Source organism: Boleophthalmus pectinirostris, unplaced genomic scaffold, assembly GCF_026225935.1.
Source record: "Boleophthalmus pectinirostris isolate CB_2022bp ecotype Guang Dong unplaced genomic scaffold, ASM2622593v1 HiC_scaffold_21, whole genome shotgun sequence".
Taxonomy (NCBI): Eukaryota; Metazoa; Chordata; class Actinopteri; order Gobiiformes; family Gobiidae; genus Boleophthalmus; species Boleophthalmus pectinirostris.
Genome location: NW_026571175.1, coordinates 3,203,813 through 3,224,860, shown reverse-complemented (window position 1 = coordinate 3,224,860; position 21,048 = coordinate 3,203,813). Strand labels below are relative to the sequence as shown.

The window sequence follows — 21,048 nt, the reverse complement described above, 5'->3', positions numbered from 1 at the left end:
CTGGTTAGACCTGGTTTAGACCTGGTTTAGTCCTGGTTTAGTCCTGGTTTCCTGGTTTAGTCCTGGTTTAGTCCTGGTTTAGTCCTGGTTTAGACCTGGTTTAGTCCTGGTTTAGTCCTGGTTTAGACCTGGTGTTAGTCCTGGTTAGTCCTGTTTAGACCTGGTTTGGTTTATCCTGGTTTAGTCCTGGTTTAGTCCTGGTTTAGTCCTGGTTTAGACCTGGTTTAGACCTGGTTTAGTCCTGGTTTAGTCCTGGTTTAGTCCTAGTTTAGTCCTGGTTTAGACCTGGTTTAGTCCTGGTTTAGTCCTGGTTTAGACCTGGTTTAGACCTGGTTAAGACCTGGTTTAGTCCTGGTTTAGTCCTGGTTTAGACCTGGTTTAGTCCTGGTTTAGACCTGGTTTAGCCCTGGTTCAGTCCTGGTTTAGTCCTAGTTTAGTCCTGGTTTAGACCTGGTTTAGTCCTGGTTTAGTCCTGGTTTTAGACCTGTTTAGTCCTGGTTTAGACCTGGTTTAGTCCTGGTTTAGACCTGGTTTAGTCCTGGTTTAGTCCTGGTTTAGTCCTGGTTTAGACCTGGTTTAGTCCTGGTTTAGTCCTGGTTTAGTCCTGGTTTTAGTCCTGGTTTTAGTCCTGGTTTAGTCCTGGTTTAGACCTGGTTTAGACCTGGTTTAGTCCTGGTTTAGTCCTGGTTTAGACCTGGTTTAGTCCTGGTTTAGTCCTGGTTTAGACCTGTTTAGTCCTGGTTTAGTCCTGGTTAGTCCTGGTTTAGACCTGGTTTAGACCTGGTTTAGTCCTGGTTTAGTCCTGGTTTAGACCTGGTTTAGTCCTGGTTTAGTCCTGGTTTAGTCCTGGTTTAGTCCTGGTTTAGACCTGTTTAGACCTTTAGTCCTGGTTTAGACCTGGTTTAGACCTGGTTTAGACCTGGTTTAGACCTGGTTTAGTCCTGGTTTAGTCCTGGTTTAGTCCTTTAGACCTGGTTTAGTCCTGGTTTAGTCCTGGTTTAGTCCTGGTTTAGTCCTGGTTTAGTCCTGGTTTAGTCCTGGTTTAGACCTGGTTTAGACCTGGTTTAGTCCTGGTTTAGTCCTGGTTTAGACCTGGTTTAGTCCTGGTTTAGTCCTGGTTTAGACCTGGTTTAGACCTGGTTTAGACCTGGTTTAGTCCTGGTTTAGTCCTGGTTTAGACCTGGTTAAGACCTGGTTTAGTCCTGGTTTAGTCCTGGTTTAGTCCTGGTTTAGTCCTGGTTTAGTCCTGGTTTAGTCTTCCATCAGTCCATGCTGTGAATCATTAGAGTAAACAGCACAAACCTTAAACTGTATGAGCCACAAATTTGACCGACCCTTCACCAGAAAAGTTACACAATGCACCTTTAATTCAGACACATTTTTGTACATATTTCCAGACTCACATTTTAGTTTTACAGTGGCAGATAAAAAAAACAACTAACATTTTTGTAACACATTTTCTGACGTGATGTGACCGGAGGCTTCAGTAACTTTTCGGTTGTAGATAAACGGGAAAACTGAACAATGCACAAAGCTCTGAGCTGAAGTCACTGCTGTTTACAGAGGAACTTTTCAAGGTTTTCTGACGATTGTTTTAAATAAATGACACTTTTATCAACTGTAAACCTGCTGCTGAGCTAATGCAAGATAAAAATACTGTCATATCTGTAACTGAGGACTGTGAAGTCATGGGACAATGAGCCAGCAGCTGTAGATAAAAAACAAAACAAAACTAAAAGCAACAATAACAAAAAAAAAAAAAAAAAAAAAACTGTCATCAGAGCACCGCCAAGGGACTGTACTGTAAACTGTAAACAAGACTTAGACCTGGTATAGTCCTGGTTAAGTCCTGGTTTAGTCCTGGTTTAGTCCTGGTTTAGTCCTGGTTTAGTCCTGGTTCAGTCCTGGTTTATAGTCCTGGTGTAGTCCTTATTCAGTCTTGGTTTAGTCCTGGTTTAGTCTTGGTTTAGTCCTGGTTTAGTCCTGGTTTAGTCCTTATTCAGTCCTGGTTCAGTCCTGGTTTAGTCCTGGTGTAGTCCTTATTCAGTCTTGGTTTAGTCCTGGTTTAGTCCTGGTTTATTCCTTTTTAGTTCTGATTTAGTCCTAGTTCAGTCTTGGTTTAGTCCCCATATAGCCCTGATTCAGACCTGGTTTAGTCCTGGTTTAGTCCTAGTTTAGTCCTGCTTTAGTCCTGGTTTAGTCCTGGTTTAGTCCTAGTTTAGTCCTGGTTCAGTCCTGGTTTATAGTCCTGATGTAGTCCTTATTCAGTCTTGGTTTAGTCCTGGTTTAGTCCTGGTTTAGTCTTGGTTTAGTCCTGGTTTAGTCCTGGTGTAGTCCTGGTTTAGTCCTTGTTCAGTCCTGGTTTAATCCAGGTTTAGTTCTGGTTTAGTCCTGATTCAGTCCTGGTTTAGATAGGTTAAATTAATCAATTATTAATGACATACAATATCTAGATCCCCTAACCTTACCCCATGCACGGTTAGCATGCTAGTTGTTGTTAAAGTCACTGTGACAGCAACACTCTGCTCTGGTCTGTGAAAGTTGTGAAACGTGCTGACAATCAATACTAGTCTACTGATACTTCTACTCCCTCCTTCTACTACTACTTCCACTTCTTCTTCTACTACTAGTACTACTTTCTGCTGTAGTACAGTATATTGAGCTGCTCTGAACACACAGAAGCCTCTTTCTGAACTCTTTCTTTTGCACTGTACCTCCACTTTTTACAGTTTGATGTTAAGAGTTACTGCATCAACACAGGAGCGCTTTATTCTCCCAGAGGTTGCGGGTTAGACTCCAGGTGTCTCTGAGTGTAGTTTCCATGTCCTCCCTGTGTTTCTGTGGCAGAGTGGTTATCCTGTCTCCTCTCAGTAAGAAGGTTGTGGGTTAGCCTCTCTGTTTTTCTCTCTAACATTTGACTGACAGCTTCATTCTGGAGCCGGACACTTCCCATCTGCACGCAGCCTCCTCTGAGCTCCAGGCCCGTGTATTAAAAGTTAAATCTCACACCTTGGCTCATTTTGGGCTGGTTAAAGAGGTTTTGTTGGTAGAATTGTGCTGTGGGACATTCAGACTCATTGGGTGTGTAATTACAGAGCGTCTCCCGAAGCCATGAGCCGCTCAAACTCGTTAAACGCTCTGATACACAAGAACCTGCAGCCCAGGGGGACAATATGGACTCAAATCCACACACACGGCAGGTACAGGACAGGTGAGGGACAGGTGAGGGACAGGTGAGGGACAGGTGAAGGGACAGGGACAGGTGAAGGACAGGTGAGGGACAGGTGAGGGACAGGTGAGGGACAGGTGAGGGACAGGTGAAGGACAGGTGAGGGACAGGTGAAGGACAGGTGGGACAGGTGAGGGACAGGTGAAGGACAGGTGAAGGACAGGTGAGGGACAGGTGAGGACAGGTGAGGGGTGACTGCTTAATAAGGTTTATGCTATAATGAGGAATGGATTCATAGAAAGATTGTTGAAGATAGTCTTGGTTTAGTTCTGGTTTAGTCCTGGTTTAGACCTGGTTTAGACCTACTTTTGTCTTGGTTTAAGCCTGATATAGTCCTGTTTAGGTCCAAATTTGACCTAGGTCTTGTTTCAGACCTGATTCAGTCCATAGTTTAGACCTGATATAGTCTTGGTTTAGTCCTGTTTTGGTCCTGGTTCAAAGATGATATAGTCCTATATTAGTCCTGATTTAATCCTGCCTTAATCCCGGTTCAACTTCTGAAGTGGAACTGATTTAATCCTGGTTTAGTCCTGGTTCAACTCCTGAGTTAGTCTAAATTTAGTCCTGGTTTAGTACTGGTTTAGTCCTAGTTTAGTCCTGGTTCAAATATGATATAGTCCTATATTAGTCCTGATTTAGTCCTGCCTTAGTCCTGGTTCAACTCCTGAGTTAGTCCAGATTTAATCCTGGTTTAGTCCTAGTTTAGTCCTGGTTCAACTCCTGAGTTAGTCCAGATTTAATCCTGGTTTAGTCCTAGTTTAGTCCTGGTTCAACTCCTGAGTTAGTCCAGATTTAGTTCTAGTTTAGACCTGATATAGTCTTGGTTTAGTCCTGTTTTGGTCCTGGTTCAAATATGATATAGTCTTTTATTAGTCCTGATTTAGTCCTGCCTTAGTCCTGGTTCAACTCTTGAGTTGGTCCAGACTTAAACCTGGTTTAGTCCTAGTTCAAGTCTTGAGTTAGTCCAGTTCTAATCCTGGTTTAGTCCTAGTTTACTCCTGGTTTAGTCCTGCTTTGGTCTTTGTTCCAATATGATCTAGTGCTATATCAGACCTGGTTTAGTCCTATTTCAGTCCTGGTTCGACTCTTGAGTTAGTCCAGATTTAGTCCTGGTTTAGTCCTGGTTCAAGTCAAGAGTTGCTCCAGTTTTAGTCCTGGTTCAAACATGATTTAGTCCTAGTTCAGACCTGAGTTAGTCCAGATTTAGACCTGATTTAGTCCTGTTTTAGACCTTAGTCTTGGTTTAGGTCCTGGTTTAGTTCTAAGACCTGGTGTACCTATCAGACCTATGAAACATTAAACCTCCTTTTAAATGAGTCTAAAATAAGATTTATACAGCTGGACTTTCACTCCGCTCACGTCTGCCTCTCCAGACTGCAGGAACAGACCGAGACTAAACCAGGACCAGACCGGGACTAAACCAGGACCAGACCGGGATTAAAACCAGGACCAGACCGGGACTAAACCAGGACCAGACCGGGACTAAACCTGGACCAGACTGAAACCAAACCAGGACTAAACCAGGACTAAACCAGGACTAACCCAATGATGTGTGCTAAATTAAAAGTCCCCACACCCTGCCACGGTTTACCAAAGAGCCAAAAAAAAAAAAAAAAAAACCTGAACAAAAGCGAGGCGAGCGACGAGAGGAGAGCAAATACAGATGTCGTCTTTGGCAGCGGAACTGTCTGACGGATTACACACACAGACAGAGCCACTATACGAGGACAGACCAAAACCAGGACTACACCAGGACTAAACCGGGACCAGATCAGGATCATCTGCAGATTCTGGCAAAGCTGTGCTCCTTTGTGTGAGCTCCATCTCTTTGTCACTTACACTGATATTTGAACCTATACTCAACATGGAATATACTCACGGAAAATGTGAAAATGTACTCAATTAAGTGTACTACTGCCATATTTATCTAAAATTGTTATTATTTTTATACAATTTTTTTATACAAATACTCATATAAGTTGCAGTCTTTTGGTAGAATAATGAATACAGAACAGAATAGTACAAATATTGCTTAAAAAGAAAAGCTCCGATACAGCACATTTTTCAGGTGTCAGTATCGGTGAGTATTCAGATCAAATCACTGATCTGATCGTACTTAAATCAGCACTACTTAATGGTCAAAATCATTATATATTTGACTCTTGACACTTGTGTATGTAAATGTATTCTATAGATTTTCATTAGAAATGCCTTTTCATAGATTTATTTAGTGCTCTTGTACTGAAGCAAAACTGAGTAGAATTAATCTACTTCTTCACACAATGTGATATCGTACTGGTATCGGTAACGGCGAGTACACTAAGGCCAAGTATCGAATTGGATCCCTTAGGAACACTAATACTGATATTGAATATTATGGGCGTGCAAAAATATCAAAACATCAATATATGGTATCGTTTAATGTGATGATCGTTTAATGTGAAGATCAGGAGATCGGGATCAGAGTATCGGTATCGTGGACTGCTGTATTGATATTTTGCCAAGAGTATTTTTTGGTATATTTTACTAAATATTATTATTATATTTTCTTTTACAGCACTACAGTTTTGTTGTTTGTTTAAAGGAAGGAAACTCATTTTATGTGACACATTTGATATTTGAACAGGCCAATGAGTAAAAATGGAAATAGAAGAGTGCTATGTGGCTGTATGTTACACAATCATGTAACAAATCATTTTATATCCCAGTAAAAGACTTTTTGTTATTTTTACAAAAATTAAAAGTTAATTTGCAATAATTGCTTGAACTTAAAGGTGTATTGTGTAACATTTCTGGTGGAGGGTCTTCAAATGCTTTTCTCCATGGAGATGTTATTGCTTTGTCTGAAATGTTTCACAGAATGACATTAAACCTTTCTATCTTCACGAAGACGAAACCAAACAGAGTTACAGATCAGATCTGTGGAGAGGCGACCCCACGCAGAATCACAATGTTTTTCTGTATTTTTGAATAATAAAACCTATCAATAATTGAATAAATGTAAGGTAGAGCTGTTTACTGTCATAATGTGGAACATTACAAACAAAGCACTAACATTTTCATGGAGAAATGCATTTGACGGACCAGAAAAGTTACACAATGCTCCTTTAAGAATTGAAGAATTGGTATCAGTAAATATTGGTAATCGGCAAGAGCAGCAGGGCAAATACCAGATATCGTATCAGCTTAAGAAACCCATATCAGCCCATCCTTAAAATGCAGGATAAGTTTCCACTGCTCTGTGTTTTCTTCAGCTTCTTACCTTGCTGGGGGTGTTCTCCGCAGACAGTGCACTGCGGGGGGGCACCTGGTACACGCTCTGCTGGGGGGCCTGGTACAGCGCCGCAGCACCGCTCCCCTGCACCTGAGCCTGGGCGTGAGCGAGCGGAGAGGGCCCCCCCGTGGAGCTCTGGAGCAGGGGGGGCTGCGGAGACGACTGCAGGAGGGACGGGGCCTCGAACATGGGCCCGATCAGCAGCTTCAGCCTGTTCCCTGGCGCGATTCCCTGGCGCCCGTGCAGAGAGCAGAGCCACCAGCCCTCCAGCCCTCCAGTGTTTTGCTCAATAACCGTGAGGATGTCACCCTTCCGGAACGCCAGCTCTTCCGGCGATTCGGGCACGTTGTCGTACAGCGCCTTCGCCATCAAGTTCTGCAAAGACATAACAAAAACATGGTGAGATAAACCACGGATTAATATAAAATAACTCTACAAGAACCCAAATCTCCAAGAATCCACAAATGTTTTCCCTGATCATGTATTTATCCAACCACAGCACAACATCTGCAGATAAACTAGTAGGGGTCTGCAAAAATATATCGATATACCATTATACAAAATTTCATCACCAAGCATATTCTGCACTACTGAATAATTTGGTTCCTTATTTAGTGGAAGGAAACTTGCAATTTATGGAATACACATGGCATATTCAGTGTTTTGATGATTAAAATAAATGCATGTCATATTAACTTTGCACAAGAAGTGGTTTCACAAAGAAATATTGTTGCTAAAATGTATTCTGTTCTTAAAAAACTGCAGTGGCCTATATCAGTATCATCATTATCACATGTATCACTGTGGGAAACTGGCCCGTCATGGTCAAAGTAGACAAACTAAAACCAAAAAAGTCTCTCTGACCAGAAAATGTATTAAAGTAGACTTCCAGTGTAACTTAAAGTAAATTAATTACAAATAAACTGTTCAAACAAACAGGAAATTATTTACTTAAAAATTCAATCCAAAGCAACAACACCGTACACCCAACTGTACAGACGTCTCTCCTCCTCACAGAGGCTATAAAAATATTGTAGTGAATATGGATGTAACAGAAATGAATTAATAAATAAAGTATATTTAAATTAACAATATGTTGTGATAATTGAAAAGAACACACACTTATATCGCTACAACTGCATTGGTAAGATATTGACAAATTAACAAAATGTGTGAAATGAAACAAATAAAAGTTTAAAGTTTAAAATGGGATTCCCAGCCCTTTTAGCTGGAAATATGTGATGTTTTTATTGGTACAGAGATAAAATACACAGTAATCATAAACAGGCATTTTTAGGGGAGAGGTTATTTCTGTGGAAGTGTTAGATGAGATATTAAGTCCATAAAACAAATATGTCACATGTTTACTGTAATATGAAACATCTGTGAGGAGACACCAAGCCCTAAACATGGACGCCTGTTCACGTGGACGGGCTGAGCTCAGTGGTGCATGTCTCTAGATCAGCTTTTAGTGGCTAAACTATGTCCTGTGTCTCTCCTGGCCACTGAGCATGTGCAGTAGTGCTCCTCTCCTACACAAGCAGCTTGTTGTCTATAGTTCATCAATACTAGTGACGTCATAGAACAAGAGAGTAATAATACTGGCAAAAGGAGAACTTTAATTTGTCAACTGGACAAAAGTTTATTTGGTCAAATATGTTTCGCAGCTCATCCAAGCTGCTTCTTCAGTTATGGTCAAAATGCTGGTGGAGACAAGAATTGAAGAAGCTTGGATGAGCTGCGAAAGGTTTTCGACCAAATAAATAAACTCTACCTGGATAACTGAGGGATTTTACACACAGAAAAAGTATTATTCAAAAATGTTCTCCTGCTAAATCAGACACAGTGAAAAAGCTGATCATCAGACAAAGAAAGCCATTCAATTATTTTAATACTATATTATACATTTATAAGTATGTACCGATACCAATACTGGTATCAAATATCAACACTGTTACTGAAAAATGAGTTTGGTTCGAGCATCGGTCCCATGATATCAGTTCAGCCGATATCCTTGTTAAGTCTTTATTGGACGTAATGAGACTATTTACTATGTTTGGACAAAAATGTCTCATAATGTTTGAACTTCTATTCACATGAAGTTGTTTTGTGGTTATTTGAAGGATAAACAAAAGCTGCATAAAACAGTTGGATCTCTTGTGCAATAATGTAACTGTGTTCCCAGTGTAACTGTCCTTCCCAGTGATCCGAAATGTTCCAAAACGTTCCCAGAGCTCCGGTAGTCTCCCACAGGCCAGTGAGGGCTGAGCCGGGCCGGACCCTCCACTTACCCCAGAGGAAACTCTCCAAGTCATTAAAGGCACTACTTTGCACTAATCACCTTTAAACGCACCAATATGTTTCCTCTATTTGAACCAGGAAGGAGCTAAGTGAGCGTGAAGCTAATCTGTGGACAACACAAGGAAATACTTACAAACTCGATTTCGATTTAACACAGATTCTGATAACGCGATGATAATAAAAAACACTCCTTCTTTAAACAATAGAATGTGATTTTCAAGATTAAATCATTGTACTTTCTTTTCTATTCCCATGTCAACATCATTTTAAAGTTATTCAGAAAAGGTGAATGGGACTTTTTTAGTATCGACACCTGCTCAAATACATATCTAGTTTCGATACTAGTTTTAGAACCATTTTGCATTTGATTTTCAACACTTTTTGCAACACTAGTCAAACCCCGAGACAAAACACAGAAGAAAACTCGTAGATAATAATTATAGAAGTCTCCTGAGGGCAGGGTTTTATGGTGTAGAGTGGCACATATCTTGTTGCCGTAAAACGTCATAAAAGAAATAAGAGAGTAGTTAGAAAATTCCTTAAATTCAACAATAGTGAATGCAGAGCGTGGATAGAGGCGTGTTAATGGGAGCGGTACGGAGCAGGTTGGTACAGGCTGGTCCAAAGTTCAAATAACAAGACTTAAGTTACTTCACAACACACGTATTTGGTTTGTATAATCACGTACAGTACACTACGTAACTTTTTTCACAGTGAAAAACTGACAGTGCGTCTCCACCATGTGCTTAGAGTGTTGCCTATTTTAGTACTTTGGCTGACTGCTTGATGGATTGTCAGAGCATTACGCTACGTAGTCAGGAGCTTCGTGGAGACATTCAGTAGGAGGCTTTGATCGCTCAGTCAAATCACGAAGTCCAGACTCACTGAACATAAATTGAATCGGATCATGAACTGAAAAAACTGACACAGTGATGGATTTGTTGAACAAAGTGAGTGCACTGACAAAGAACTCTGATTTACGGCGCTCAAAAACTGTAAGTGAATGTTCCGCTATGTTTTCGCCGCTTAGTTAATTTATAGTTAGTGTTGATGTCTATGCACTGCGAAGTAATTCACCTTTAAACCTGGCATTCGTTTGTACGAGGGGTCGGCAACCTTAAATACTCAAAGAGCCAGTTGGAGCATCTCCCACAGAAAAGAAAACACCTGGATCCACAAAACTCTTTGACTCTAAAATGAAGAGAACACTGCATATCATTTATTTGAAAGACTATATTGTGTTGCATTTGTGACATGAGTGAAATGTTACAGAGAATATATGTCCATTCATATAATGCGCCTTGTAGTCCGAAAAATACGGTAATTTTATTTAGAAAGGACTTTTTTAACAGTAAAAGTTTGCTCACTGGTTCAGTCCTTTCTGGTAAGATTGTGTTAAAACAAAGCTCAAATAAAAATCTAACAGAGCTTCAGACAGAGCATGCCTACAGTTAGCATCACACTTTTATTTTATTACTTGTATACAATATCCAAACTTATGTTGAACCTTGTCATTATTTGTTTGGGATCGGCTCCACAAACTTGTCATATTAATCTTCTGTCTTAAAGTCCTTTCAGCTGACAACACTCACGTCTTTGGAGTTGAAAAATGGAACCACTTTCTGAAGCGACAAAGAAAAAAAGAATACAATTTTTGTTTATTTCTCCTGACGATACGAGGTTTAACTTTGTTCCAGTTTCGGTTTCGCGTGGATAGGCCCAGTAATGACAGAGACATGAACCATAAACCAGATCAACAAATCTGCATCTGACAGTTACAGCAAACTCCACCTGAGGATTCTAAGTTTGTGTCTCAGCTCTGGTTAAATTGTTAGATACTTTGCAGTGACATCACGCTGGGTGGGTCCTACGTGTATGTCTATGGCGGAACAGTTACCACGGTGACCCAATCCACACAATAGCAAACTCTGCTATTGTGAAAAAACACAAAACGGATTGAAACGGCTCATTTTCAGGAGCCTGTGCTCACTTTAAACGGGTCTGTTTTCTAAGATTTCAGGGTCTTAGGGGCCCAGAACTTGAACCTCTGCCTATTAAATAATATTAGAGGGGGTCCCACGTGACGCTTTTTGCCCCGGGCCCTCAAATTTCTGTTGACGGGCCTGGTAAAAGAGTTTTTTTTTTTTTAACAGCTCAGCCAAATCACTTCTTTCTGGTCAGATTGTGTTAAAACAAAGCTCAGATTAAAGTCTAACTCGATATTCGTTGCGAGGTGACGTGGACCCATTCAAAGTCAGAGCAGTGTTTAGACCAGTCCCTGTGTGTGTCCTCTTCATCTGTCCCTTGTCCCGCTCATATCTCGTCGTTATCAGCTCCTCTGCTTGTGTTCGCGCCTCTAGAATCCGGTCTGATCTCTGCGGTCTCTCCTCCTCCCTCTGTTCTTTAGTTCTCTGTTCCCATGTGAAACTCTATAGTCTCTTATCTGTACGTGTCCTGCCCTGGCCACTGTCTGCTGTCAACATCCACACAACTACATGTCCCACAATGCAACACAATCAGGTCAGAGTCCGACGAGGGTCAGCAGAGACATGATCATTCTGGCTTTTCACTTTCAAGACAAACGCACAGTGACTGGAAACATTTTAAAACAGATTCTCTTCCTGTAGCACAGTTACACTGTATGTGCTGTACTTCTGATCAAGTACTACTGTAATTACTGTAATGTAACATCACTGCAACTGTAATGTACTAGTACTGCTGCTACTATGACTTTTACAACTACTACTGCTGCTACTGCTACTACTACTATTATCACTGTTACTACTTCTGCAACTACTACTACGACTACCTCTGCTGCTGCTACTACTACGACTACTACGACTACCTCTGCTGCTGCTACTACTACTACTACTACTACTACCTCTGCTGCTACTACTACTACTACTACTACTACCTCTGCTGCTACTACTACTACTACTACTACCTCTGCTGCTACTACTACTACTACTACTACTCTGCTGCTACTACTACTACTACTACTCTGCTGCTACTACTACTACTACTGCTACCTCTGCTGCTACTACTACTACTACTACTGCTGCTACTACCTCTACTACTACTACTACTACTACTACTACTACTACTACTACTACTACTCTACTACTACTACTACTACTACTACTACTACTACTACTACTACTACTACTACTACTACTACTACTACTACTACTACTACTGCTACTACTACTACTACTACTACCTCTGCTGCTACTGCTACTACTACTACTACTACTACTACTACTACTACTACTACTACTACTACTACTGCTACTACTACTACTACTACTATCACTGCTCCTACTTCTGCAACTACTACTACTATAACTACTACAACTACTACTACTGTTGCTGCTACTACTACTACTACTACTACTACTACTACTACTACTACACTACTACTATGACTACTACAACTACTACTACTATTGCTGCTACTACAAACTACTACTATTACCTCTACTACCTCTGCTACTACTACTACTACTACACTACTAATGCTACTACTACTACTATCACTGCTACTACTTCTGCAACTACTACAATCACTAGTACAACTACTACTACTACTACTACTACACTATTTACACGTTTTAGTTGAATTTACTAGTATTTCATTGTATCTTTTATATTTATTCTGTTTTTTTTGTTTTTGTTTTTTCATATGCAGTGATAGAATTGTAAGTATTAAGTCCATCGTTTTTATTTCTAAATTATTCTGGTTTGTTAAACTCTAAGGTTTGGACTGAATACTGGAACAAACTTCCCACGACCTCCTTCTAATGGCTACTATTATGATAATGGGTTAAATACTCCTTTTATTTTAGCTTTAGTTCAGAAAAGATTGGCAATTCCAGGGCTGAAATTATCCAAATGATTCTAGTGAAGGTGTGTGGAGTTTAAAAACACAGTAAATGTGCAGTTTGTGAGTCAAACATGTGTGAACGAAACAAAACACAACTCCAGGTGTGTTTGTGATGAGAAACCATTATAACAGAGATCAGAAAATAGCATAACATAGACCCTTAAATTGCAAAAGAGAAAGCAAGTTTTGAAGATAATTACTTTTCCGTCAGACTTTTTGTGCTCTAGATTTTATGTCAGACTTAAAATCAAAACGCCAAAACATTATGATACAAGCTCTGGAGGAAGACAACACAAGCCTAAACACAGATGAATTATATCTTCTATCTTCCCCGGTGTCTGAGTTGGAGCTGAATTTCCATTTCCAATCTGCGTGGTGTATTTGCGCAGCTCTGATCCCAGACGCTGACGGAGACAAAAACAATCCGAGCATCTACAGACAGAGAGAGCTCATAATGGAGGCGGCCGGAGCTTTTGTTTTGGCTAATTATCCCGACAACACAAACCCAGAGAGAAGAACACACGTTTAGCAATTCTCCAGAGCCACTGCGCCGCGAGTAATTCTCTTTACTCAGGGATTGTGCTAATCTCTGGACACAAATGTGGAGCAAGAACGAAACGAAACGAAACATGAGGGAACGTGGAAATTCTGCAGCGATCAAAATGTTTATTATGGATTTTACCAAAGGAATGATAACAGACTAAATACTACTACTACTACCAGTACTAATATTACAACTACTACTACTACTACTACTACTACTGCTGCTACTACTACTACTATTAGTAGTACTACTGCTGCTGCTGCTGCTACTATTACTACTAGTACTACTACTACTGCTATGCTCACTACTACTTCCACTACTACCACTACTGCCGCCACTGCTACTACTATTACCACTGCTACTACTACTACTACTACTACTTCTGCTACTACTACTACTGCTACTACTACTACTACTGCTGCTGCTGCTACTACTACTACTACTACTTGCTGCTGCTGCTACTACTACTACTATTACTACTTCTGCTACTACTACTACTGCTGCTGCTACTACTACTATTACTGCTGCTGCTACTAGTACTACTGCTGCTGCTACTACTACTACTACTACTACTACTACTACTACTACTACTACTACTACTACTACTACTACTACTACTACTACTACTACTACTACTACTATTATACTACTACTATCACTACTACTACTACCACTACTACTACTATTACTACTATCATTACTACTACTCCTACTACACTATTGGTAGATGCAAAAAAAAGAAGAAAGAAAACACTTTTTTAGTTGTATTTACTAGTATTTCAGTGTTTCTTTTATGTTTCTTCTGTTTTATCGTTTGATCGTTGATAGAATTGTAAGTATTGAGTCCATTGTTTCTATTTGTAAATTATTCTGGTTTGTTAAACTCTAAGGTTTGGACTGAATACTGGAACAAACTTCCCATGACCTACTTCTAATGGCTACTATTATGATAATGGGTTAAAATACTGCGGCTAATGCCACTACTACTTCTACTACAAGCTTCCTTTGTAACTTGTGACCCAGTGGCCTACATTTTAAACCCGCAAACTTGCCCTTCCTATTGACCCTTCGTCTTGGCAGAAACAAAAGCCTTCTGTATGGAGTTTGCATGTTCTCCCTGTGTCTAAAACATGGACAACAGAGTCAATCCTCTGCTTCTGCTTAACCCCGAGACGCTGAAGGATGGGTCAAATGCAGAGGACAAAAGTATGTACACAGTTAGGATAACATTATACACATGGCAGTAGGGCTCGGCGACATGGAGCAAAAATATATATCTCGATATACAGTAGATTTTGTTATACCTCGATATTCGATATATATCTTGATATCTGTACATAAAAAATAACCCCCTAAAACCAACAACATAAACAGAAATGCCGAATTCAACAAGGTCTTTTTTATTATATATGTAGGAACAAAGTGCTTCTGCAACATTTAAAAAAATAAAATAAATAATAGTAATAATAATTTAACTGTAAAATAAAGGAAGAAATAATACAAATTGCCTTCTTTTCATTCAAAAATAAAACAACTCAACTCAACTCAAGCTCATGTTTGCATTAACTCTGGTAACTGTACCATAACCAGAACCATGAGCTCACTTAACAGAGGAAGCTCGGGAGGTTCCTTATTTTAATAGATCCATGTTCCTCACCAGCGTAAGGAGCTCTGAGATATCCCACAATCCACTGCAGATCAAACCAAACGTACGACAATTATACAAGTTCTACACTGCAGCAGATTATTGATTAAAATCTTCTGCATAAATAAACTTGACATGACTAAACTGTACAACATATAAACCACAACCACTATAGAACCACATCAGCCCGTTTCACATTATAATGTGTTTAATGCACCTTTGACACATTTGTACATTTTACAGAAACGAAACTTAAAACCGCACGGCTCATTTGATGTGGTCAGCTTCTGTCAGATTGAAGGACACGACTCGGTGGGACATGAGTGTTCTCTCTGTGACAGAGGTTTGTGGTGCTAGACGTTTTTGGTTGGCACCAACTTTGGGCATTTATGCAGTAGTGAGGAGTGAACAAGACAACACGCGAGGTGGTAACAAAAGCGAGGAGGTGGGGGCGCATGGTGGTGAGCGAGCGCATATATAAACATTATATCAATATATATATGTCAGAATCCATGTCGTGTTTAAAAAATATCTCAATACATTTAAAATATCGACGATATCCCCCACCAAAGAGATAAAAGATACATTTAAAACAACAAATGCATTTTTTTCCTGTAGCAAAGTTACACATCTAGAAAAGATAATGTAGGTGCTCTACTTCTGTAACTGTACTACTATCACTACTACTGCTGCTGCTACTACAGCTACTACTACTACTATGGTAAATGGTCACATTTTTCTATAACGCTTTTCCACCTTCAAAAAGCTTTACAACAAGGAACCACTCACCCATTCACAAACACATTCATACACCAGTGTACACAGACACTGTGGGCAAGGTGGGTTAATTGTCTTGCCCAAGGACACAACAACAGCATTCATCTGTGGGAGCTGGAATCACACCAGCCAACCTGTGGGTCAGTGGATCTGACCACTCAACCTGTGACGTTTATGTTGAGAGCTGGATTTGAACCGCCAACCTTCAGATCAGTGGACGAATGCTCCACCAACTGAGCTACTGCCGCCCCATCCCCTACTGTCACTGCTACTACTTCTGCAACTACTACTACTACTATGACGACTATTACAACTACTACTGCTGCTGCTGCTGCTGCTGCTACTTACTACTACTACTTCTGCAACTACTACTACTACTATGACGACTATTACAACTACTACTGCTGCTGCTGCTGCTGCTGCTACTACTACTACTACTACTTCTGCAACTACTACTACTACTATGACGACTATTACAACTACTACTGCTGCTGCTGCTGCTGCTACTACTACTACTACTACTACTTCTGCAACTACTACTACTACTATGACGACTATTACAACTACTAATGCTGCTGCTGCTGCTGCTACTACTACTACTACTACTTCTGCAACTACTACTACTACTATGACGACTATTACAACTACTAATGCTGCTGCTTGCTGCTACTACTACTACTACTACTTCTGCAACTACTACTACTACTGCTACTACACTAGTACTACTACCTCTGTTACTGCTGCTACTACTACTTCTGCAACTACTACTATCACTACTACAACTACTACTGCTGCTTCTGCTACTACTACACTACTACTATTACCTCTGCTACTGCTACTACTACTACTACTGCTACTGCTACTGCTACTACTACTGCTACTGCTACTGCTACTACTACTACTACGACTACAATACTACCAAAGAGATAAAAGATACATTTAAAACAACAAATGCATTTTTTTTTTTACTTAAAGAAACTGTATTTGTTTAGCCAGGCTGGCGCCACCTAGTGCCTCCGCTCAATTTCATTTCTCTCCAGCGACTAGGTCAGAATACAGCAGAGCCTGGTACTGGAAGTGAGAGTCCGGGCACCAGCCAATTACTGTCCTTCTTCCTATGGGATTTGGGAAAAGCTTAATATACCAGTTATCCCCGTTAGCGGTGCATTACATACATCATGACCAAATAGCAGCGGTTGGTTAAATAAAAAAAGTATCTGCCTACCATCGAGCGAATGAATCCTAATGCGGCGAGGTTAGACGGTTTCCACAAAATGAAACCGGCTGATGAATCAGGCTAGCATTTGTTATTTTTGAATGTAATAAAGTATACAACTGTCTTGTCCCAGCGCAGATATATTGTACAAGCAGCTCTTGAGGTCAAAATAAACTCATTTTGGTGAGTAATTAGGATGCTCTAAATGCATAAGGTAAGTGAAGAACAACTTTGGACCACTGCAAACTGTTTAAAATGAACTAGTTCTGTTTTTCACGTTTTTAAGACAGTAAAAATCTGACCCAGCACTTTTAAATAGTCCTGCAATTCCCGAAGCAGAAGGAGCTCAAAAAGTCACATTATCTCCACTGCCAAAGGACCCCTGTCTCCCATCGTCACGGCGACTGCGCATAAACAACATTAAACCCACTGGTGTTTCTGATTAAATGCATTCTATTTTTACTTGAAGCCGCACAGCTCAGACCTTTTGCATATTTGTGGTTTTAGCTCTTCACGTAGATCTCTTTCACCAGGTCTGTTTCACACATCACACACCAAACCACTTCTGCTCCTGTTTACGGTCAAGATGGAAAAAATGCTCGGTTAATCTGAAATGTGTCAAGGTTTTAGATGCTTCGACAGCTGCAAGAGTTCACAGAAAATAAATCCACTTACACACAATTTGCATGATGGTTTTGATATGAAAAGGCCTTATGAGGTGAAGAAAAGGTCAGAAGTCAATGGTAAAGTTAGATTCTGCATACGCTCGTTGAGGTAATGAGCAAGATACATTTTATTGTCCTTTGTATTTAGTGTCTCTGGGTTAAACCTGTCAGGAGCAATGAGACCATCTCTAGATCTTGAGCTAGTCTACGTCAGGACTACCTACAGTTAACTACATTTGACTATTGTACCTATAGACCTTTTTCACAACGGCCAGAAGTCCCACCTGGTAAGGTTTGTGGAACTTAATTTTTCTGTGGCAAAATATCTGTGTAAAGTGTGTCGTATTTTCCAACATAATCCATAAATCTGCCCCATCGCCAAATCTTCAACCAACAAAGTCCACATAGGATAAACATTCTAACATGAAGAATTTATCCACAACTATCAAGGTAAGAAAGATGAAAACTTACAGGAGAACAATGACGATGCAACGACGAGGCAAAATCCACAAAGTAGCCAGCTTTATATTTGATCATTTTATCTGTTTTAAGGCTGTCCTTACGTTATTTTCTTCCTTTTTTATGTAACGAACTGAAGATTAATTTATTGCCTACAGCCGCATAACTTCTACCTTCCTTCAGCATGTCCAGAAGTCCAACTTTTTATGCAATGGTTACATCTTCCTCTGTCGTTTGAATGCGATCACAGGAGCTTTTGTCAGTGCAGAACATTTCGTCAACATTGTGGGTTTTGTCAAGGAGAAACCTTGCAAACTTACAGCACTTCAGAATCACACTGCTAGAGAGTGAACATGTATGTAAATTTGGCAACTTGAACACAGTCTGCAAAAATGAATCAGATCTGTGCGACTGTAAAACCTCCGTTTCCCTTCCCAACAGAATTGAAAAATAGTGAAAGGTGAAGGTGATGGGCAGGATTGATCCACAGGAAGAACCAAAAAGGAAACCTTTGACTGCCTAAGAAATCATCCCGAGTTTGCAGCGAACATTTTGTAAGTGGAGCGTCACTAAATACCAGTCTTGCTGTGAGGCGTGAGTCCAAGTGTCATGTCTCTATGGAAAATTGGAAGAGATACAGTATGTTTAATGCCATACTGTGGGACATTAAAGGCAAAACAATAACATGTCCGTGTTGTCAAGCAGGTGGGGGAGCTTTCATCAGGAAAGTTACATGTTGTCCCTTTAATTATACTGTTGTTTGGCTGTTGTTGGGTGGTGTTGTGCGTCGCAGTAAACACGAGCATGTTCCAGTGAGTTCTGTGTACAGCTGTTGTGTGGAGGTCTTTGTGTACACTGGGATCAGAGGTGTGTCATTAAAAGCACATCTAACCCCGAATCAGGCCCGCTCCTCAGATCTGTGCAGTAAACATCTCCACCTCCATCTGATCCTTCAAACATGTGCTGGCGGTTTGGGCGACCACACTTCGCCAAGTCTAAGAACTCATCTGGAACCGAGCTGACAAAACAAAAACTACAAATAGATCGAAGAAAGAAGAGAAGAGCGTCTTTGAGGTATTTTTGGAACAATAAACAAAACCTAAAAATAGAGTGGAAATCGGGCAAGGTTTTTTGAACCACAACTTGCGCAATTTTCCGTCAAAGTTTGATTTCATTTTAAAGGTTTGTTATTTAACTTTCTGGTGAGGGTTCATCGCTTGCTCATCTCCCTGGCTTTACTTGGAATATTCCACATTAAGGCATTAAAGACCCTAACCCTGATTTTTTTTTTTCCCATGCATTTGAGCAAAATGTGTCTTGTTCCAGGACTAGGGATGTCCAAAAATATTGAAATATTGATATATTGTATTGTTTAATGTGATGATACAGTATTGATATCGTGGGCTGCTGTATTGATATATGTTGAGTAGGGGTGTAAGAAAAAAATCGATTCAGTGATATATCGTGATACTTCATTGCACAATTCTCGAATCGATTCAACATGGATCTGAATCGATTTTTTAAATAATATTTTTCACAAAAATTCATTAGTTACATTCACAGTTCTCATGATTTTAAAAGGTTTATGAATTATATTTCATACAATTGTGTTCTCTTGAAGGTGTAGTTGACTGTATTATTAGATAAATTATTGCAATATATCATCCATTGTTTTAGTATTGGGATATATCGTGATATATTGAATCGTGACATGTGAATCATGATATGTATCGTATCGTCAGACTCAAGACAATGCACACCCCTAATGTTGAGTGATTTTTTAATATATTTTACAAAATTATTTTGTTACAGAGCTACAGTTTTGTTGTTTGTTTAGTGGAAGGAAACTCATTTATGCAACACATTTGACATTTTCACTGTTTTGATGATTAAAATGTTTGTGTTTCATATGAACTTTGCACAAGAAGTGGTTTAACAAAGACTTTTAGTGTCACAGACATGATTTAGACATTATTTTTTTACTAAACTGTATCGTATTTGAAATATATTATATTGAATTGTATCGAACTGAAAGCTCACTGTATTGAGGTATGTATCGTATCATGGCCTATGTATCGAGGTATGCATCTATCGGCAACTTCTGAATGATACCCAGACCTACCCAGGACAGATACAGAAGTCAAAATACATCTTCATCTAACTGTGAAGCAATTTATTTTCCAATAAGCAGGAAGTGTGCAGTTCCTGATTAGCATGCTAGTTGTGTTAGCTTTACAGTGATGCCAAAACTCTGCTCTTGTCTCTAAAAGTTGTGAAAAGTGCTCATAAACTCATCGTGGGGAATAATTATGGTTTGAATTAAGTGAGGAATAACTTTTGGACAACTGTTTTTAAGACAGTGGAACTCAGGTACCGTGCCTTTAAACTTGTCTATCTCCATGGAAACAAGCAGGTCAAGTCACAGGTTAGATCTGTGAAGAGGTCAGTCTATTTTTAGCAAAAAAAAAAACACAAACAAAATCACTTGCAATTGAATAAAATAAAGATATCCATGGGTTTCAGCAAAACATAATCACCCCCGAGATAAGCAAATGGTAAACCTGTCACCAGAAAAGTTACATCATGCATCTTTAAATGAACACACAAAACACATTGATGGTTGGTGTACCAGCGAAATCCAAAAATGTTGTGCAAGAGAAGGCTCCAAAATTCCTGAGTATTTCCTCGTATTTTCCTTGGAGAATGGAATGTTATTTGGAGTGATTATTTAAACTACAGCGGTCACAAACATGAGTACAGACTGTGAAAGCACATTCGGTTCAGAGTGGTTTGTTCTCCACAGTGGAATCAATAAACTCTTCAAAGGTTAAGTTTAGTGCAAATAGAGGATGACTCACACGCTATTAGCAGAGCCCATAATTATAACTGTGGTTTGTGTTGGAATTGTGCGGTTGTAAATATTGTCTATTAAAAGGCTCTGTCCTTGATATGTGCTGTTTTTAAAAACTTGAAAAACAAAACAAGTTCATTGGAATGGAGTTTTGCTAGTTTTATGCTTTAATGGAGTTTTCATGCTAACGATAACTAGCATGCT

The 21,048-nt window shown here is 39.8% G+C and overlaps 1 protein-coding gene and 1 long non-coding RNA gene across 3 annotated transcripts in view; one reads left to right on the top strand and one right to left on the bottom strand.

Moving 5' to 3' along the window:
* The window catches only part of nedd9 (neural precursor cell expressed, developmentally down-regulated 9), a 100,345-nt gene that overhangs the window by 38,657 nt on the left and 40,640 nt on the right, over positions 1 to 21,048 (bottom strand). For both annotated transcript variants that reach the window (XM_055157152.1, XM_020923807.2), the window contains one exon: positions 6,492 to 6,878. In XM_055157152.1, the coding sequence (XP_055013127.1) occupies positions 6,492 to 6,878 (387 nt within the window). The remainder of the gene's footprint in view (positions 1 to 6,491; positions 6,879 to 21,048) is intronic.
* LOC129410060 (uncharacterized) lies at positions 3,165 to 3,408 on the top strand. Its single transcript, XR_008632702.1, has 3 exons — positions 3,165 to 3,222; positions 3,263 to 3,350; positions 3,382 to 3,408. It is a non-coding gene; the product is annotated as an uncharacterized LOC129410060 (long non-coding RNA).